Source organism: Apis mellifera, linkage group LG6 (assembly GCF_003254395.2).
Source record: "Apis mellifera strain DH4 linkage group LG6, Amel_HAv3.1, whole genome shotgun sequence".
Taxonomy (NCBI): domain Eukaryota; kingdom Metazoa; phylum Arthropoda; class Insecta; order Hymenoptera; family Apidae; genus Apis; species Apis mellifera.
Window position 1 is genome coordinate 17754647 of NC_037643.1, and position 22249 is coordinate 17776895.

A 22249-nucleotide genomic window follows, 5' to 3' on the forward strand; every position below is an offset into this window, starting at 1 on the left:
TAGAAGATTTATAAATTATATAAATTTTATTTTCATTGAATAAATTTTTATTTTGTTTCAAAATTTTTCGTAACGAAAAAAATTATTAATGTAACCAATCATTTTCATATTCAGTATCTATAGGGGGAACAGGGGGTGGTTCATTTTGCAATACAGAAGATACCTACAGAAAAAATATTTTAAAATATACGTAAAATTTTATAAAATATATAGAATTAAAAATAATTATATTTATATTATATTTATATTTTTTTATACCTGTCCAAAATTAGAAATTTGTGATTCTGTATTGCATATTTTCAGAGCATTAGTTTCTGTATTATTAGAAGAAGATAATTCTATTTTAATATCACACATATCATTCTCATCAGTATTATTTAGAACTTGCAATGTAACATTCTAAAATTACATTTTCATTAAAAATTATAATAAAAAAAATTATACATTATAAAAAAATTTATTTATTTATTTATTTATATATGTATATATATCTACTTACCTTTATTGTACTTGCTATTATTGTTTTTATATAATTTACAGAATAGGACTCATCTACAAATTTATCCAATAAAGTATGATAAATTTTATTCATTATTTGTTTGATTTCCTTGTTCTTATTATCATTCTAAGAAATATAATTACAGATATAATTATAATTAAAATATCTCGAAAATAAAAAATGAATGTCAAATAAAAATATCCTTACTTCTTTCAATTCTTTAGAATCTGCAATTTTTTCAGTAGTATTACATTCTTCAGAAAATTTAAGCACTTTATCTTCCAATATTGTTATTTTTTCTTGATATCTGCTATTAAGTTCTTTTGTTTCTTCCAAATTTTTTTTCATGTTACAAAATGCAGTTTCGGAATCTTTTAGAGATGCATTTAATTCTTTAATAATTTTATGCAAGTTTTCATTATCTTTTATTAAAGATTCTTTTTTAGCTTCAAGATCTTTTACTTGTTCTGTACAAAATATATTTAATTATAATTTACATATATATTTTAACGCGCAACTAATAATATGTAAATACTCATATTACCTTTTGCTTGTTTTAATTCTTTTTCCAATAAGCTCATTCTATCTTTTATTTCATTTAACTCTATGAAATTTTTATCATTAGTTATATCAATATTTTTAGATAATTGACTCTCCTTTTCTCCAGATGTATCCATGGCTAATAACATTTTCAAAGTAGCATCTAAAGTCGTTTTATCTTTTATAGGAGTTGTAGCATTTTGAATTTCAAGATGATGAAACTATAAAATATGTAATATATATGTATATGTATATGTAATAATAATTTTAATAAATAATATATAATTTATTCGATAGATGATATGTACCTTATCCAATAATTTTTGTACATTATCAGCTATCTTAGACATTCCCATTCTGAGTTCTGCATTTGTCATTCTAGTTTCAGACAATAATATATTTAATCCTGGATCTATTATTGTTGGTATTGTTGAAGTTACAGTTTGTGATTGTAATGAATATATTTGACCATTCAAGGTGACAATATTTGGCTATAATAAATCTAAATATTAATTTTAAAAGATGCTAAAAGATTATCATTTATAAATCAATTTTTCGAAAAAAAATTTAATTTATATACTTGTATTTGTGTGGGAGACCATTGAGGAGAAGTAAATACAGATGAATTAACGAAAGATTTACAAGGAGCATTTGTCGTCGATATTTCAGTTTTTAATTTTGATTTCTTGTGTGAACTTTCCACTGGAGAATATTTCTTTTGTAACTCTTCTTCTGACGATTCTATCTACAATGAAAAAAAAAAAATCACTTTTTTATATTTAATATAAATTAATATAAATTAATACAAATTATATAATATAAATTAAATTAGAAATATAAAATTAAATTATAAATATGTCGATTAAAATTACATTAAATATATTCACTTACTTTCTTTTGAATTTGAAATTTATTCGATACATCATCCTACAAATGTATATCTCATTATTTTTAATATAATTAAAATATATTTAATCATGATTTTATTCAATTACACATGTATTAATTAACATAATTAGGTTAAACTTGTATTTGAATATACCTCGGTATCTTCAGAATCTGTAGTGGTAGATGTAGGAATTTTTGGTAATATAGATTGTCCCATTTTAGCCATTCTTGATATAATAGAAGCTTTACCGCTCGTAATTGTATGCGAATGGACAGTTTCTGCAGGTGATTGTATATCTATTATTTCTACTTCTAATATAATATCTTTTTCTTTAGGAAATCCAGGTCCCAAACTAATCTGTAAAATAATTATGTTTAAAATATACACATGTTCATAATTCATTGATATTTGTTAAAAAATTTTCATGTAAAACCTGTTTATTGGGAGGTACAAATAAAATTCGTTTTAATCCTTTATTACTTTCTAAAAAAGTTCTTTCCCAATTATCATCCATAGATATTTCTACCGTCATTGTTTGAAACATTGTAGAAATGTTTTTAAAGGGTTGTGTTATTTCTGTTACAATGAAATATTTGATAAATACATTGTCTCCCTCTTTTGCCATTATGTCTTTATTAGCAGGTGATAAATCCTGATAAAGTACATTTTCTATTTTTTTATTTTCTGAAAAATATCGAGCTAATCCTACTTCTTTAGCAAATTCTATACAGACATCATTATTTTCAAATAAAATTGACCAGTTTTTATTATTGCTATCATAATAACTTGAATAATTGTTTGGTTGTATAATATATAAAAAGTTAGGTGTCACTGTAACAACCGACACATGTTCTTGTTTGCTTTTATATAAAATAATTTGATATAATTTCGACGCAAAATTTCCTGTAAGAGCTATTCCAAGTTTTCCAATTGAAATATAAGCTCCATTTTGTCTACAAATAACATTAATTATTATATGGAATATGAAAATGACAATTACAAAAAATAATAATAATAAGAATAAAATTCAATATAAAAACTTACAATTTAAATGCATGAACTGCTTTAGCTATTATAACTTCTGTTTTATTTGAAATTGTTTGAGTTAAAGTACGAGATGCATTTAATTTTTTAGAAACTTGTTTCGTCGAAGAGCCACTATCTAATGTTTTAGCTTGTAATCCAAAAATAGCAGCTAAATTCGAGCTAGAAAATATTTGTATACATATATATATAAATATTAAATAAAGACTAAAATGAAAATATAACCTTACTTTAATTAATCTTTTTATATAAATAGATTTTATATAGACATATTTTTTAAATACAATATATATATATATATATATATATATATATATATATATATTATACATAACTAAAATTAATAATTTATAAAAACACATACCTTGCTGCTGGAAAAAAATCAGATTCATCATCATCGTGTAAAATTTTATCAAGATTTGGTATTTGATTTCCTACATTCATGTTTGAATTAAATTTTTTAGGCGAAAAATTTTTTTTTAACACTAAAATAATAACAAATATAAATTTAAACTATTTGTAAATTTAAAAAAAATACTTAATAAATGACAGTTTGTTACTTATATAAACTAAGTAGATAAACAATACTTACATGATTGATAAAATCATTGATAGATGGCGCGATAAATTTTGTTGATAGAAAAGAGCTTGATAAAATAGAAAATGTTAAAGTATAGAAATTTATTATAAAAAATGTGAAATGCAAAATAAAAAAAATATATATAAATAATCATAATATTAAATCGTTTTATATTTCATTCAATTTAGATTATACTAAAATTTATATAATGAATATTAAATTTATTATCATAATAATTGTAGACAAAAAACAAGTTAGACGTGACATTTTACGAGATTATGCATTACATGTTCTGAAACATTGATACGATCACGAAAGATCAATATTTTTTTGTGCTTGCCATCATGTAATTAGTTCTAAATATTGGAAAAATATAATTGGCAATAGCCGAATGTTCATGCGAAAATATGTAAGACTAAAAAACAATCTTATTAGACATGTTAAAGATTTTTTTAATGTTCAAAATTCATTTTTTCATACCTTAAAATTTTTTTTAATGATAATTGGAGAGAAGCAATGTTTTGATCGGAAATCGCAACATATATCTAAGTATATATATCTAATACAAAGATCGACGATTGTTGAAGCGTGCTTATTAAATTAAAGAACATACTTCTTTATGGGAAAATCCGTAATAATTTAATTGTCCCTACATGTATTTTATGTAATCAATATTTTTCTATAATAAAATCTTCTACTCTGAAATGAAATCTCTATAAAGAAAACAAATTTAAATATAAACTTTAATACGCTAAAATATTTTAAACGTCTTACCTATTCTAAAAATTCTTTTTATATTTCTAATTTCTGCATAAGAAAAATTAATAATCGTTTATAAATCCTGCTTATTGAAAAATTTTTTTATAGAAATAATTTTTAAAGCACATGTAACACGTAGAAAATACAAATGATAATATAGAATGACTAATAAATGAAATCATTATTAAGAATTTGATTGTTTAGAATGGGAAAATTTAGGGATGACAGGCAATTCACGATCATCTTGCCTTGAAAAATAAAAATATAATGTTTTGAATAATATCATGATTTATAAATTCAATTTATTAAAAAACTAAATCTTTCTTTGATCCTATTTTATTTATATTATTGAGTTTATATGTAAGTATATATAAAGATACAACTCATTTTGTATACTTATGCGTGAATTTGATGTCATTGAGCATGATCGCTGTTTTAATTCTGTTCTGTTTTTTCCCTTTTTTGAACCGCCGTGAGATATATAGTGATGTCAATGTAATAGAACAAAGGCATCGGCACGATCCACATCTATATAACATAGTTTATTCCTATTTCCTTTATTAAATATATTCTTTATTTTAATCATTTCACTATTTCCTAATAATAAACGTATAAAGTGAATGTATTAAATTAATCGTATTAAAATAAAACAATAATATAAGCTTAAATCTTATTTTAAAAATTCTGTAATATGAACTATGAACGTATAATAGTAATTCTATTGATTAAATAGACGAATAAAAAAAGAAAATAAATTATTCCCATAATTGAAAATAATTAATTATTATTTAATAATCAATTATAATAATATTCAATAAATAATTGAACGAATGCATATTTAAAAAATACAAAGCAAAAGGATAATATAAAAAACAAAAAAATAATCAATTATCAAATAAAAATTACGGAATAACTATGTCACATCTAAAAAAAAAAAAAATATCTAACTATTTTAACTCACAAATTTTTGCAACAGAATAATATATAAATATTTATTTCGACATATCGAATTACAAATTGGGACAGGGATTCAACAAGTGAGAATGTATCGAGCATGGTATCAATGCAAATCGTTTTTTTGAAAAATTATATTTAAAAAAATCGTAATTTTCTGGAAAAACTATATTATAAGCAATGTTTTTAGTTTTCGAACATAAAATCAAAACAAATACAGAAATAATAACATACGAGTTGAACATACGCATTTAGTAAAGAAACATATATATACATATGTATGTGTGTTTGTATAATATATGAATAATATTTGTATAATATATATGAATTGATTCTATTAATATTGTTTTAATTTAAATCTTTGTATGCATAAAAATAAACAAATTTATATTATGTTTTTTGTCAAAATAAATAAAAAAAACTTACCATATCTGAATGAAAATCAGATTATTATAGTAATTAATTATAATCTTAATTATAATGATGTGTTCAAGAATTATTACACTTTCAAAACCATTCTGTCTTCAAATCAATTAAATCTGCACTTCCAATTTTGGTATAATAATTAAAAAAATTCGTATTAATTACCAAAAAAAAATTTTAATAATCTGTAATTAAGATTAACGATCGTAATACAATACTTTATCGATACAAATTTTACATAATTATGTACGGTGAAATGCGACCTGTCACTACGATTTTCAACTGTAAACCAACGCTATGCGCACTATGATGCGCATTGATTCGTATCATTAGCAGCTTTTTGATTGGCTAGAATGGCACAATTCACTTTAACTATTTAAGAAAATAAGTATATTATATTTTAATTGCAGATTGTTATTATATTGAAATCTTATAAAAACACTTAAAAATCGATAAGAAAAATAATAATTATAGATTATTATAATTTTATTATAATATTTTAAAATAATATATAGAACATTAATAAAAATTTAATAAATTATATTAAGAATTACTTTACCAATAAATATTATTTACCAATCAATTGTTTGTTGTCATAGTCATCTAAGATATACATGTATAAAAATGATCAAAACAAATATAGACTTCTGTATTTTGTTTGTCTTAAATGTTTTGATTTATAATAAAATCAGATTTTAATCATTATTAATTGATCGATACCAATACTATTGATAATATTTAAACAATTCGATGTCAAAATATAAAATATAATTTATTAATATCGATATTTAATAAGAAGTATCGATAATATCAAAATTTTAAATATTTAATATTATTTTTCTAATATTAGATTGATATTGATGTTGATTGTAATCTTCCATCATTAATCATTTTCTATCAATAACATGGCATGTAATAAGAAAATAGTGAGGGGATTAGAGGGGAAATAGTAAGGAGGAGATTTCTGAATTCCTATGGAAAATGATACCAAAAAAAAAAAAAAAAATATTGTATGTCATTTGTATCTCGTTTATATATATTATAATATACAATACCAATCAAATTTGCTCTCAATAAATTTTTTTAAAAATCCTGATACTAAAATATTTGTTTAAAATATTAAATGATACTAAAATTAGAAAGGCAGCAGATTCGACATAGGATTTGTTATAATTGGATTATTGTTACTAGAAATTGATTTCACAAATATAACAGATTTTACAAAAAGTTAATTCATGTGAAAAATATTCAAGTTTTGTTTGAATAAGTAACTGCAGACTGATTGTAAAAATAATGTGATTTGTATTATACAATTTGGCAAATATAGTAAAAAAGTAGCATTTCTGGTATTAATCTGTTATGCGATTGATAAAATTGGATGATAAAATCGAGTGCAAATGATAACAAATGCATATAGTTTAACTGGTTGAATTGGTTAAATTGTTTCTTTTGATTTCAATTTTTTATTAATAATATATATATATATGTAGAAGAAAAAAAGAAGAGGGGAAGAAGAGAAAAAAATAGAGAAAAGCTTTGTTAAAGAAATATGCAGATATTATATTATTATATTTATATTATTATATACAGGTGCAATATTAGATATAATATTCTACATATAATATAATATACATACATATATTATTACTATATATATCTTATTATATTTATAATTGATTATTTTAGTTCAAAAGTATAATGTATTCCTTTTCCCGGATATTGTTTTTCCATCTAAAACATATCAGATCATATATTATATGTAATATATGTAATATATATTCATTTATTCAATAAAAACATAAAGTTATAATATTCTATATGAGAATACTTACTAAAGGTTGACTTATATTACATGAAAGCCAAAATATTAATATACAAGCAGCCATAATAGAACAAAAAATTGCAATACCCTTGCTTGGCTCAACAATTTGACGAACGCCATATTCATAGCGATCTCCAAATAACATATTTGCTTCTTTATGAATCTATATACAAAATAATATATTACAATGCATAGTATATAATTATATAAATAATTAAATTACTTGAAAGTATTTTGTATTACTTATATAATTATTATTTCATAATATCTTACCGGTTCTTCAAAATTTCTTCTTAATGCAGGAAAATCCCAAGGATAATATGGATCTTTAGCCTCTACACTTATAAATGGTAAATCTGGATAGTCTCCTGCATAATTGGTGTCTGGATCACAAGGTTTATATTCATCAGGATGCAAACCATATTTTTCTGCAGCTGCTTTCATTTCTTCTTTTGTTTTTGGATATAAACCTGGCATATATTTTTTCTGAGAAACAGCTAAAAAATATAAAAAAATATTAATTATATTATATATAAAAATATAATATTATTAATAATTTATTAAATTCATTTCTTAATTATTTTGGATAACTCTTATATAAGATATATATTTAATCTATCGAAATCTATATATCTCTATATCTATCTATAAAATAAAATAACCTCTTTTCACATACATTACTTACACAACTCATTTTGTAAAATCTCTTCGTATGGTGTATCAACAATTTTATCATATTTTCTAGCGAAAGATGTAAGCGTTATATTTCTCACAAATAATTTCTTTGACAGATTTACAGTCGTCTTTAACGCAGCCATTTTTAAATAAAAATCATTTACTTTATGGTTAATACAATTACAGTTAAGTCGATAGTGAAAAACTATCGATAGTTACGAGTTTTTAATAATCGATAGTTTATCTCGTTTAAACTTGTTCTATCGATAGTTTTAGAAATTATCGATAGTTTTTTATCGATGCTAACGTAATGTGAATATATAGAAATAATGCAATGAAAATGATCGATATCATATGTTGGTCGACTATAATAAAATTGATGTAAGTTTTTATTAATCTTTCCATTTTAAATAGTAAAAAATTATAGCTAAAATCAAATTTTTATTTACTTTTTATCATTATATTTTTTTATAATAAAACAAATTTGGAAACAATATGCGCGAATATAAATTTTCGTGTACAATAATAATTTTGAAATAATACAAAATATTTAAAAAAGTTATATTTTAAAAAAAATAAAAATGAATTATAAAATTTTTTACAAAATAATTTTTTAAATTCTTTAAATTAAAAAACATACGCATATTTTTATAATTATTATATATCTTATTTTTTGAAATTATATCTTATTCTTATTAGATGCAAATATTGATAAAAAAAATGTTAATTTTATGAAATAATATATATTTCTAATATATTATTATATTTAATTTTATTTTTATATTCATTATTCTTATTAGTTTTCTTAATTAGTTATTTTTAAATATTGGATAAGTATCTATCTATACATTCAATGTGATTAAAATGTATGTAAATGCTTCTTTCTGAAGATTATTATAGTTATTTTATGTCACATTTGATGTTAAAGACATAGATTCTGAAGATGTAAATAAAATTAACTTGATTGAAAAGTTTATTTAAAAATTTTGATGAAATTTTATTAAAAAAATATGTTTTAAGCTGATTTCAGTAATCTTGAAATTGTTGTTTAAGAATATCATTTTAAGCAATTTTTTTCCATAATTTTTTCTTATATATATATGAAGTTTTCGAATTATACACAAAAATATTTTTTAAACTATATGTGTATATTAGTTTAGATTTAGAATTTACATTTATATTTGATTTTAGTTTGATCTGTTATATTTACTTTTTTTATTTCATTAATTAATGCATTTAATAAAAATAATAAATAATAATAATTAATAATAATAATTTCAATAAAAATAAATTAATTAATCATATTGAAACAATAAATATATATTATATTATATTTACATATTTATGTCTTGGTAATAATATATATTTATAAAATATTAAATTGATATTCAACTATCTGTGAATATTTATTATTATCATAAGGTTTTTCCTGGAAAGGATACATATGTGAAAGAAATTCAGAAGTAAAATATAGATTTTTTTTAAGGAAAAGAACATATTCATTTTATTTTTTTAAGATCATTAAAATTTTTCAATATTTCTTTTTCATCAATTTGATATTTCAAAAGTCTGTTTTTCTTTTCCTGAAAAGAGACTTGTCATATTTTTATGTATTTCCAGCTAACAAATAATAATATATAGAATAATAATATAGAATAATAGAAGAATAATAGAAGAAGCAAGAATAAAAGAAATAAGGATAAGTATATAAAATGTTATATTTTAATTAATTGATACAGATTGATAAATAAAAATGCGATTATTATAAAATAGTCATAAGATATTGTTTATACCAGAATATATAATAATACATAATATGATAAATAATTTGAAAATTAAAACTGATTATTAGATATACGTATGGAAAAAATTTGTTTAAAATGAAATTTTTAACAATATATTTTAAGATAAGTAAGAATATTTTTTCAGCAAATTGATTCGACTTTCCAAATAATCTGACAAAATTACAAACTATATTTCTTTTGATAACTATATCATATTAGATATTTATATTTTAAAATATTTATGATAATAAAAATAATAAATAGATAAGTAATAATTATTTGTATTTTTTAAAGTGTACAAATAAAAAATGAATACTAAGTTATAATTTATTATATATTTCAGGTAGTGAATTTCATAAATTTAATTTGAAAAATCATTTCAACAATCTCTATCACAGCAACAAAATTATTTATCAATTCTACAACAAATAAAATCTTTTATCGGACAATAGATAAGAATAAAATTTAATAGATGTTATCTTGTTGAATTATTCCTAATAAATAAATAAATATATAAATAAATAAATAAAAAATAAATAAATAAATAAATATAAATAAACTAAATATAATTAAAAATAATTATAATTATAACTATAATTAAAAAAATATTTTTTAAACTAATAAATTAAAAACAGAATATGTAATTAATTTATTTGCGTGCATTAATATTTTAATCAAATGAAAAATAAATATGTAGTTTCAAAACATTGCTAATTCAATAAGATAAATAACACTAATTTTTATTAACTATTTAACGCATTCATTATATAAAATGAATTTGATTTTTCTCAGCGATATTCAAAAAAATATATGTTATAATTCTCATAATTCTTCAATGATAATAAATACAAAATCTGTCTATATAATTCAAAGAAATTCTAAAAAATTATTCGATAATGATCTGAATATCATGTATTTGTAACTTAAAAAGATTTATTTAAAATTTTTAATGACAGTTTTTAAATCAGCGGTTTTAAAGAGATTAACCAATTGATCAGCAATTTGATGATTGCAAGCTGCTATAACTCTTGGTGTTATTAAATCTAATTCTCCACCTACAATTATATTGTTATTAAAATTTTTTAAAAAATAATTATTTTCTTAAATTTAATAATAAATGTAATTTTTCTGAAAAATACATGTACCTGCAGTATCTATTACCGTGCCTCCTGCTTCTTCTATTATTAATTTTCCTGCAGCAACATCCCAAGCATCTATACTTTCAACATGATATGCTTCAATTGCACCCATTGCAACATAACACAATGTAAGTGCAGCTGTGCCCAATGATCTTATTCTAAATAATTATTAAAAGTAAAATAAAAGATTTTTGTTAAAATTTTTATTTTTAAAAATAAATAATTACCCATGAGTTCTTTGAATTAAAGCATGCATTCTAGCGTATATATTAACTAAATAATTTGGATTTTTGGCAATCCATGGTTCCATTGCTATCAATGATTCAGACAAATCTAGAATAATAATAAAAATATTAAATTTTAAAATACTTATATGCCAGAAAAATAGAAGACTAATGAAAGAATATATTTTTATTAAGATTATTTGTTTTATAAAAATTTAAGAATAAGAAATTTTCCTTCAAAATTTCATATATAGAATGCAATAAAATATGTTCAGAAATAATTTAAACATCTTTATTATTTTTATATTTATGGATTTATGAATGATGAAATTTATTTATTTATATAATTTATATAATTTTATATAATATAATGCCTATTTAAATTAATTGTTAATACCTGTTATTTTTGATGTCTTTATACGATGACCATTTAAAAAAGCTCCTTTCTGTCTTTTTGCAGAGAAAAATTGCATCATTAAAGGATTATAGACTATTCCAATTTCTATCGATTTATTTATTATTAATGCTAAAGAAATGCACGTGTGTGGAAACTGATGAACAAAATTTGTTGTACCATCTATGGGATCTATAATCCACGTTGGTTCATCGGTTAATTTTGGTAAACAATTTTTTTCTGCAGTCGTTTCTTCACCAATAAATCTGAAAGTGAATTTTTTTTTATATATTATATTATATTTTTTAATAACTTTTTTAATATCATATCATATTTATATATACGTACCTGTGATTCGGATATTTATTTAACAATTCTTTCTGTAAATCATTTTCTATCTTTCGATCATATTCTGTAACAAGATCCCAATCAATTCCTTTACTTTTTACATTTTTATTTAAATTGATGGCACTTTTTATTACCTAGAAACAAATATATAATTTTTTTTTAATAATATATAATACTTTATTACATATAAAAAAACTCGCGGAATATAATTACAAAGATATTTTTTCTAAAAAATTTTGATATATTGCACATTACTTGAAATTTAGACAGATTTTTATTTTATATTTATTAAAAATCAATCAGTATAAAAATATGTTTAATATATTTATTCGAAGAAATTTGTAACTCTTTGTTTAAAGAAATAAAAAAATTCTATTTTTTAAATTTAATTATTTATTTACATAATTGTCTAAAATTTAAATTAAATTAAGATTTAAAAATTTAAATAATTTACATTATTTTATATTATTATTAAAATTTTTATAAAATTAATATTAAATTATATATTAAATAATAGAATTAAAATTGTTTGATATGTTTAATACGTATTTTAAAATTCTATTGGATTCTTTTTAATATATTTTCAAAAATTCATATAGTATATTGTTAAATTTTCAAATTCTATTTATTAAAAATCATTATTATTTTATTTATGTCTTCAATAATAATAATAAAAAAAATGTGATTTTACAAAGTAAGAAAGAAAGAAAGAGATAATTTTGAAGAAATAAAAAATTTTGCTTATTAGAAATTAAAGGATGATTTAATCATCTAAATTGAAATCAATATTGATCAGTTTGCTAGAAAAATGTCATGTCTAAAAAATCATCAATTCTGAGATATTTTAAAAAAAATAACCATCAAAATTAATTTTTAGATATTATTTGTATCATGATTATTCAATAAAATTATTAAATTTTACGTCGAATTAACAAAAATAAATAGAAACACAATTTAAAATAGATTTTAAATTTAATTTTTAAAAAGCAATGCATATAAACAATATTTTATAAGGCTATATATAATTATTGCTATGAAATTGTCGAGAATAATCGAGTTATAATAAATTGTTTATTTTTTTTTCAATTATTTAGTTTCCATTATTTAGTATATACGTCAACAAAGATTTTGGGGAAAAAAATTCCAAATTCGAAATTCATATTAAGAAAGCAGTTTATCTTTCAAAAACTTAACTATTTTTCAAACCAATTTTCTGAAAATATTTAAAAAAAAATTATTTTTTAATCGTGTCACTTTTTTAACAAACTGATTATAACACTAATTATAACATATACTCGTAAGTACTTTGCCTGCTTTCAAAACTAATTCCTCAGCGACTTTATAATATTCTTCTATGTCATGTGAATTAGTCATACTTAATATTTACACTTTTTTTACCAATAATTGCAAGTACAATGGCCGAAGAATTTTGAAATTCTTTCTCTATTTTACACGTGAGTTTGATTAACACTGACATCGATGAAACATCGACTGGGCTATATAACTACTGGAATGGAAAAAGAGAGAAAAGAGTGGGGCGAAAGAGGAATAGGTGGGAGTAAAAATCTGTAATGTTTAATATAACGTTTAAATTTAAAGTCTGTTATGTATTGCGACTAATTACCGATGATTATTTACGTACAGATTATTTTCGTACTAATGAATCGCTAACAATTAGAAAAGTATGAATGATACACGAGTGACTACTTTAGTTGAAATCGAACAAAATGTTTGAACAACAAACAATTTTTATGCAGAGCACAAGCTTCTTGCTCATAACACAAGGTTACAATAACATAAGGTTCTAACGTAGAAATATTTATTTATAAAAGTTGAATCTCGATAAGCAATATCTAATAATTATGTCAAATTAACTTTAAAACATTTTTATATGAACGTTTTTCTTTTTATAATGTTTTTATTATAAAGAAATGTATCTAATATAATTTTTTTTTGTCTTTTTTATAATTATAATAAATATTTTTAATATTCAATCCATTTTGTACGAAAATCTTTGCTAAATATTAACAATTTTTATTCATCATAGAATTTGATCTTCATCAGTTTTTTGGCTACAAATTTAATCTATAGCCTATAGCCTATTGTTAAAAAATATATCATTGTTTTATAAATCGTTTCCCTTCTTTTGAATTAATGGATAATTTTTTATTCTTAATTTAATTATTGGAAAATAACTTTTTGCTAAATAATTTTTTAAAAAATAGTTGTTTAATATCATATTCTTGAATTTATTGTAAATATTTTGAAATATAAAAAAAAAAAAAATATACACGATTCAATTTAAAGAAAAATATTTGAATTCCAATTAAATTTTTACTAGAAATTTTTGATGCTTAAAAATGTATGAAAATAGAATTGAAAATGCAATATGCATTAACTTATAGTATAATATATTGTTTGATCATAAAGAGTTCACTTTTAATAAAACATTTGAGTTTTTGTAAATACAATATAAATGTGAAAATATTTAAACGACTAGCAGACCACAGTTTTGTACATAAATATAATTATAATTAATTATAATTAAATGTAATTATATGTAAATATAAACGATATACATATATTGTTATATATATATAATAAATTGATTTTGACATTGAGTCTTAAGTCTTATCGTTTAATAATCAAAAACAATCACTTTTAATTTTTAACAATCATTAATTTTTTTATAATGACAAGTTATAAAAATCGTGTATACCACACTCGAATAGGAATCGATTTTTTAATGAAAAATTTAAACTTATGTATGTAAATATATTATTTATAACGTAATAATATATTTCTGAAGAGATTTTACTACTGTATTTTATGTAGTAATGTTTTATAATTATCGATTTTATTATTCCATATGAATAAAAACGTTTATAGTTTTCGTAATCGTAAGAATTCTATTCCAATTTTCCTTGGATTATTTCAATAAATATTTCCAATTGTTTCGTTTTAAAAGGAAATCTTAGAAATATTGAGACACTCTTTTAAAAATAAAATATATTTATTCAGATTCCACTTTTGTTAATTTTCTATAAAAATATACATTATTCGTGTAAATATTTATAGTTTTTTTATTGTTCGTTCCAATTATAAAATACGAAACATTTTCTCTCTTTTTTAATATCTTTATTCTCTCCAAATTTTATCCTATATTTTTAATATATAGTAATATATATTTTTAGTATATAATATTCTTATTTCGAATTCTAAATATATAATAGTACTAAAATATTATTAATAAAAATTAATCATATTATAATTGCTACAAAAATCATTTATTTATTTTTTTATTTTACTTTTTGATCAGCTTCACGTATAAGTTTGACCATCTTGTTCGCAATTTTTTCATTACATGCTCCAATTGCACGTGGTTTCATAATATCAATCTTTTCACCTGTAATACATATCATAATTAATATAAAATCAATCGATATATTATACATATATAATAATAACGTCGATTACATATATTGGTTTGTATATAATTTGTAGTTACATAAATTATAATCGTCAAATTTAGGATATGACATGTGATTAAAGTGATACACAATTTTATCATATACGCATATAATATGAATTCAGATGTAAAGCCCACAAAAATTAAATTAAATTATACCGATGAAATATTAATTAATATTTTCTATATTTTCATAAAATATTATTATTTATAAATAATAATTTTTATATCATTTTTATATCATAATTTAAAAAAATCGATCGGAATCATTATTCTTTATTATTATTTTAAAAATTTAAATACGAAATTATATTTATAAATTAAATAATACATTAAATTAAACTATTGTCATAAATCAATTAATTAGTCTATATATATATATATATTATGAAAAATAAAAAAATGTTTATATTATATCGACATGTTAGAATATTCTGAATTCTATGCCTATGCTAATACATTGATATTTAGATATAGATCGTCGTTTTATTGCCCCTCTCTGTCATAATCGGATGTATTATTATATATGATAAATATCACGTTAAAAACAAAAATGTGTGTGAAAATAAATATTTCATCTCCCATATTAATTAATTAGATCTGCATTTTTTTCACAAGACTTCTTTCCAGTAGTACTTATATTTTTTACATTAACAAAAGAGGTTTATATATTACACATAGATTTACCTGTTACACGATCGACAACGATACCACCCGCTTCTGAAATGATCAATGATGCTGCGGCGATATCCCAGGTTGAAATGCCTGGTCCCTCGATATAATAAGCATCTACAATTCCCATTGCAATATAACATAACGATAATGCGGCTACGCCGAGTGTACGAATGCTATTGAAAACAAATTTAAATATGCATGAATCATATGCATAGATATAAAATAATAATTTTATTGGATTACGAGCATATTACATATGTGTATATAAAATAAAAATAAAATTTATTCAATTAATAATTATTTTGAAAATAATCCTGAATTTGAATTTTTATATTAAATCTTTCCATGTATGCGTGTGTGCGTATGTTTATGTGGTATAGAAAAAATAATAAATTTAAGTTGACTAAGAAATAAATTCATAAAAATAATTATATTATATTATTATTTATATATACTTAATTATATTTTTGAATAAATAAATACATATAAAACTCAAATTAAAAAAAAAAATACAATGAAAGTCTTACCCTTGAACTTCTTGGACAATTGTTCGTAATCTTTCTATAGTCTTTTCTCTCATATAATCTATTTTTATAAAACCACTTTCCATGCAGACTAAAGCTTTCGATAAATCTATAAAAATACCAATTTTTTTTTAATATTGAAATATAAATTATATATATTATAAATTTTTTTTGAAGAATTGAATAAAATTGAAAAATGCAACATAAAATTTTATATATTTCTATACTTTTATATCATATACTATTTTAGTGTCATATACTGAAAATGAAAAAATATAGTAAATGTTGTATGGTATTCATTTCTGTTTTTTATATGTAATATAGAATATATTCTGTATATTGTTTTGCATGTAATATAAACATATTATAAATATAAATAATTTTTAAGAAGACCTAACATTTTTACAATTGACACACACAATATCACAAAATCATTTCATTATATTATGTAAATAAAGTAATATTAAAGAAATTAACATATTAATTGATAATTATAAAACTAAATTAATTTTCAAATCATAATTTTTTAAATAAATTTACATTTTTATATTTATTTCTGGTACAAATTTGATTTATAAAATCAAAGATCACTTCGACATTTAATCATATCGATATATCTTATATTTATTCCAATACATCGATAATTCGAAATCCTCTGTAAGATTATAATTTTCTTCTTTTTTGCTTTGTTGCGAAAATAAATTAATTTACCATTATAAGAATTTCTATTGTTCTTTGCAACTCCAAGTTCATAATTGTGTTGCTAATAACGCCAGAAACAGATTATTCGATGTTATCTTTATTTTTTCAATCATTAGAATAATATAAGATAAACCACCCTTTTTTCATAGATAGATTTTTATAAAATCTTCGATTATATATGTATGGAAACTAATCGTCAATCATATGAAATTTATGTTTAAAAATTAAGATTTCTTTTCTTTAAATTGTTAAATTTGGTTACATAGATATTAATTTTCATATAAAGCTTTTCGTTCATTAAATCTTTTTTACTTGAAATTTATATATCTGGAAAATTTTACATCTTTCTACCTTGAGGTTCGAATTATCGAGATTTTATTATAATTTAAAACGTTTAGATATGAATTTTTTTTTATTTACCTTGTACTTTAGAAACTTTTATAGGTTTATCATTTAAAAATGCGCCACGACCTTTTCTCGCTGTGAATAATTGTTCGAGAATAGGATTGTAAACAATACCGATCACCATTTCTTTTTTAATCGCCAAACCGATTACAATGCATGTATGAGGAAATGCATGAACAAAGTTGGTAGTGCCGTCGATTGGATCAATGATCCATGTAGGATCGTTGGTCAATTCTGGAAGTTCTTTTCCAATCGATTCTTCTCCTATAAATCTAATCTCAAATATTTAACATATTTTAATGAATACCTATTATAGTGTAATGAAAATTATGAATTTAAAAAATTATTTCTTAAAGGAAACATTATATTTACTTGTGATCTGGAAATTTTGTTTTTAATTGACCAATAATCAAATCTTCTATCTTTCGATCGTATTCCGTTACCAAATCCCAATTCCCCAACTTTTCGTCGATTTTCTTTACACCATTGATAGCTTCTTTGAGTATCTTTGAAAAAAATTATAAAAATTCATTATTTATATTTGATTAAAATATAAATAAACAATTTGAAAGTATCGAGATATAATTATTGAAGAAAGAATCAAATAAATAATATTCATACGTGTCTCACGATGATGCATTTAGTTTTTAAAAAGAAAGAAGAAATTTTATAATTCAACAACAATATTTAATTTATTAAATAATATACGTTTTTATTTTTTTTAAATTATTTTTAATTATTAATTATTTAAATATCACATTTTTTTATAATAATATTCTAAAAATACTTAGAATCTTAAACTAGTAAGTAATCAATAATTTCTTTTAAAGAAATATTTTTAAATATTTAAAGATATATCTATGTAATTTTTGTAACGAATTATTTAAATCAAAGATAAAATGATATCGATGTGCGTACAAGATCGAAATTCAAATTCTTGATTATATATATATAGATTATATATATAGAATACCGTCATCTCAAGATTGTTTAACAAAATCCTGAAACTCATATTTTGCTCGACAACAATGTTTTTAATATTTATATAAAACTATTAATATATGATTTTAGATGATTAATAATATGTTATATTACATATAATAATAATATTTATCGCGTGTTATATAAAGCTATTAAAGATTTAAATGTAAATAATAAAAAAAAAATCATATTATGTAAAACGCTTGTTAAAAAATGATAAAATGATAAAACTACGATAAAACTATTAAATTCTTATCGAAATAAAAAATATTTACATTAAATATTACTCTTGAGATAAAATAAGTTTTAAATTTTTCACATTTTTGTTTTTAATAATTACTAATTATTAATTTTAACCTTATCAGAGTTAAAATTAATTGTTTTTTTTTTATTTGAAATTTAATTCATTTAATTTTGTTGGCAAAAAATTTGAATTCTAAAAATGTATTTTATTTATTTTTATTTGCAAAAAAATTAAATACCTGAAAAACAATTTTAGTTAATAGAAAACAATTAATAAAACTTGAAAGATTTTTAATATGGGACATAAGAGATGTGCATTATTTTGATTCGTAATAATTATCGTCTTTATAAATATTCTGCTTTTACTATTTTCCATTTTCCATATATCGAATGATAAAAAAATTTGCATCATATCGTATATCGATTTTAAAAATAATTATTTATTTTTAAAAATAATATTATTATTAATATTCAAAATAATTAAGAAATCATATATGTATAATTTAATATATACATTAAATATAAAAAATATAATTTGTATTCAATTTTATTTTCATTTAAATTTATATCGATAAATAAATAAATGATAAAATAAATAATCATCCTTTATATTATATAAATAGAGAATACACAAATTGTAATTCAATGTTCTAAAATATAAAATATAAATTAAAATAAAATTAGCTTAAATCTATTATTCATCCTATTGTTATATTATATAATCATTTATATTACATTAAGAAGATTCGAAGATTAAGCGATGATATTCCAGTATTTTATACTTTACACCTATCACTCAATAGTGGATGATATTTTATTTCTTACAATGTGTGTGTGTGTGTGTGTGTGTGTGTGTGTGTGTATGTATGTGCTTACGTGAGCAGCATCATGAGTCAATTTGATTGCGAATTCGTAGTAAAAATCTTCCGCGTAGGATGCCATCTCTTATTCAGATTTCCCGATCAATTGTAAATACGAGATTCTTAACGTGAAAACGTATCAAGAGGTACTGCGTCGAGTGCAACAGTACCGCTTACTTTTTATTCAATTCGACTTGGAACGTGAAGTAAAAAGAAACAATTCAAAGATGATTAAATCTATCGATTCGTCCTCCACCAAATTGTAGATATTCACTATGATTTTGAATCATGTATTTCCATATTGTTGACATACAGAGATAAACAAATTTTTCAAAGAACACTCCGAGATAATAATGTTTACATATGTATTATATCTATACATATTTAGATGCTTTAACGTACAATTAATTTAGCAAATACATATTTACACGGAAATTAAGATAACTTTTTAAGTGTTTAGAACAATTGGTGCAAAAATTTCAAAATAATATCATCATTTGACTTGTTAATAATATTAACATATTTTTTCCTTTCTTTTTTCCTTTCCATAATTACCATCATAATTATATTGCACGATATACAAATAAATAGATTAAAATATATTAATTTATAAATTTTTGTAAATTAAAATGTAATTTCAATATTTTCATATGTTATATATTTTCTTCTAAAGTTAATATATGTATATATAAATATAAATGTATAATACATAATATATACATAATAATACGAATCGTTTTATAGTAATTATAATTTAAATTCTAATAATTTTAAATTATATTTTATCGAGTTTAGAAAAATTTAATGAAATATTTTAATTTAAAAATATTTATTCAAAATGTTATTTTTATAACTAGTATTCTTCTATTCCTATAAATTACATAATTGTAAAATATAGAAAATATGAAATATTTGAAAAAAAAATTTAATATTCATAACAGAATTTTATTTACAAAATCATTTTTATTTTGATATTTTTTTATATTAAAAGTTTTATTTTGTGGAACGTGATTCATCATATATAGAACGTAGAATATTATAATTTTCATCTTTAGAATAATTAGAATCTTTATTATAAAGATATACACAACTTGTTATTCAAGATAATATCATATTCTCAGATATCATTTCGTACAATCAGATCATTATAAAAGAACAGAGATTGTTATCAGTATATAAATTTATATTCTTAATTTGCCAGATAATTTTACTGCAACACGACAAACAAACAAGACATATAAAGGTATAAAATATATGATGTGAAAGATTGTGTCAAGGTAATTTTGATTCGATTATACTTTCACATGCCATTAAATGCTGATCAATTTTAATAGAAATAATTTGAAACACGTTATCATTTATGAATTTTAAAAATTTTCATAGATATTTTAAATGTTTAATTTTTATTTATGGAATTTATATTTAATAATTATTGATGTATTATCATTAATTATTTATGAAATATATATTATATTATATTATTGTATATGTATTCGAAAAAGATTTAACAAAATATTAAATTTTTATATTTTTTACATAATTTGTAAATTAATTATATTTATAGAATAATTATAGAAATACGCATTTACGGATATGCATCGATATTAATTAACTAAAAAATATTTTATATATATATATAATTATTATTATGATTTTATATATAATTATATGATATTATGAATTATATAAATATATTTAAAATTAAACAAAATATTATGATATGTAGGATAAAATTTTTATAAGCATTAACAAAAATTATATAATATTTTGAATTTTATTTTAAATTATATTGAATAATATAATTCAATAATATTGAATATTTTGTTAAATAATCATATATTTAGTCAATTTTTTTAATGATTATAAATAAATTAATAAAAATATGATCTTTACGATCGTTGTTCGTTGCATAAAATTCAAGTATTTTTATTTATTTTTCAATTTTTTATTATCTCCAATATTCATTCGATTGTAAAATTTTGTCAATTTGAGCTGATAATTTGAAATCTATCTATCTAAAGTATCGTGATCACAATTCTTCGATCAACCTTGAATTATTTTTTCGCGTTTCTCTAAGAATCTAACAATTGTATACTTATATAATATCCTATTCCGAACAGGATATTTACTTACATTCACACCTGTGAATCATACGCAAAGGCTTAACTTAATCTATAGTATTATTTCTATACTTTTTTTTTTACGGATTTTATTATCATATAATATATATAATTATTCACTGCATTATTTATCGTTACAATTTTTTTAGAATCTATATTTTTTATTACAACGAATTTTACTAAAATAAAATAGTTA

General features: G+C 20.4%; 4 protein-coding genes across 9 annotated transcripts; all 4 read right to left on the minus strand.

Annotated features, from left to right (window-relative positions):
- Positions 1-7: 7 nt before the first annotated feature.
- LOC100579053 (FK506-binding protein 15) lies at positions 8-5979 on the minus strand. Of its 5 annotated transcripts, none has more exons than XM_016912830.2 (15): positions 5692-5979; positions 4708-4839; positions 3561-3619; positions 3337-3457; positions 2973-3134; positions 2362-2881; positions 2082-2285; positions 1931-1966; positions 1620-1784; positions 1348-1530; positions 1044-1260; positions 707-966; positions 500-625; positions 259-399; positions 8-163 (listed from the first exon to the last, which is right to left on the minus strand). In XM_016912830.2, exons 2-15 carry the CDS (start codon positions 4734-4736, stop codon positions 86-88), a joined length of 2301 nt encoding a protein of 766 aa, XP_016768319.2. In that variant the 5' UTR covers positions 4737-4839; positions 5692-5979; the 3' UTR covers positions 8-85. The 5 variants fall into 5 exon arrangements, with proteins under 5 accessions (XP_016768319.2, XP_026296955.1, XP_016768317.2 ...); XM_026441170.1 differs by having other exon boundaries at positions 4708-4859; XM_016912828.2 differs by having other exon boundaries at positions 4708-4908.
- A 1244-nt stretch (positions 5980-7223) lies between these two features.
- Positions 7224-8389, minus strand: LOC551660 (NADH dehydrogenase [ubiquinone] 1 beta subcomplex subunit 8, mitochondrial). The gene is made up of 4 exons (XM_624049.6): positions 8196-8389; positions 7784-8007; positions 7521-7673; positions 7224-7419 (listed from the first exon to the last, which is right to left on the minus strand). Exons 1-4 carry the CDS (start codon positions 8326-8328, stop codon positions 7366-7368), a joined length of 564 nt encoding a protein of 187 aa, XP_624052.1. The 5' UTR covers positions 8329-8389; the 3' UTR covers positions 7224-7365.
- A 2466-nt stretch (positions 8390-10855) lies between these two features.
- Positions 10856-13731, minus strand: LOC408868 (inositol monophosphatase 2). Of its 2 annotated transcripts, none has more exons than XM_016912887.2 (6): positions 13462-13731; positions 12075-12208; positions 11730-11992; positions 11336-11441; positions 11115-11266; positions 10856-11024 (listed from the first exon to the last, which is right to left on the minus strand). In XM_016912887.2, exons 1-6 carry the CDS (start codon positions 13549-13551, stop codon positions 10903-10905), a joined length of 867 nt encoding a protein of 288 aa, XP_016768376.1. In that variant the 5' UTR covers positions 13552-13731; the 3' UTR covers positions 10856-10902. The 2 variants fall into 2 exon arrangements, with proteins under 2 accessions (XP_016768376.1, XP_392398.3); XM_392398.7 differs by having other exon boundaries at positions 10883-11024; positions 13380-13559.
- Positions 13732-15368: 1637 nt separating this feature from the next.
- LOC726463 (inositol monophosphatase 2) lies at positions 15369-20174 on the minus strand. The gene is made up of 6 exons (XM_001122195.5): positions 19950-20174; positions 18222-18355; positions 17865-18121; positions 16746-16851; positions 16231-16391; positions 15369-15480 (listed from the first exon to the last, which is right to left on the minus strand). Exons 1-6 carry the CDS (start codon positions 20013-20015, stop codon positions 15374-15376), a joined length of 831 nt encoding a protein of 276 aa, XP_001122195.1. The 5' UTR covers positions 20016-20174; the 3' UTR covers positions 15369-15373.
- Between the last annotated feature and the right edge of the window lie 2075 nt (positions 20175-22249).

Coding starts and splice junctions, on each gene's coding strand:
- LOC100579053 (XM_026441170.1), bottom strand. CDS start 4,850: ATGTTATATAGATGTGGATCGTGCCGATGCCTTTGTTCTATTACATTG. Junction 626..706: donor ATTCTAAAGAATTGAAAGAA/GTAAGGATATTT, acceptor TATATTTCTTAG/AATGATAATAAGAACAAGGA. Junction 400..499: donor TAATAGCAAGTACAATAAAG/GTAAGTAGATAT, acceptor ATGTAATTTTAG/AATGTTACATTGCAAGTTCT.
- LOC408868 (XM_016912887.2), bottom strand. CDS start 13,551: ATGTCAGTGTTAATCAAACTCACGTGTAAAATAGAGAAAGAATTTCAA. Junction 11,267..11,335: donor TTAATTCAAAGAACTCATGG/GTAATTATTTAT, acceptor ATAATTATTTAG/AATAAGATCATTGGGCACAG. Junction 11,025..11,114: donor CACGGTAATAGATACTGCAG/GTACATGTATTT, acceptor ATATAATTGTAG/GTGGAGAATTAGATTTAATA.
- LOC726463 (XM_001122195.5), bottom strand. CDS start 20,015: ATGGCATCCTACGCGGAAGATTTTTACTACGAATTCGCAATCAAATTG. Junction 18,356..19,949: donor TGACTCATGATGCTGCTCAC/GTAAGCACATAC, acceptor TTTTTTTCAAAG/ATACTCAAAGAAGCTATCAA. Junction 18,122..18,221: donor ACAAAATTTCCAGATCACAA/GTAAATATAATG, acceptor ATTTGAGATTAG/ATTTATAGGAGAAGAATCGA.
- LOC551660 (XM_624049.6), bottom strand. CDS start 8,328: ATGGCTGCGTTAAAGACGACTGTAAATCTGTCAAAGAAATTATTTGTG. Junction 8,008..8,195: donor GATTTTACAAAATGAGTTGT/GTAAGTAATGTA, acceptor TATATTTTTTAG/CTGTTTCTCAGAAAAAATAT. Junction 7,420..7,520: donor GTAATATAAGTCAACCTTTA/GTAAGTATTCTC, acceptor GATATGTTTTAG/ATGGAAAAACAATATCCGGG.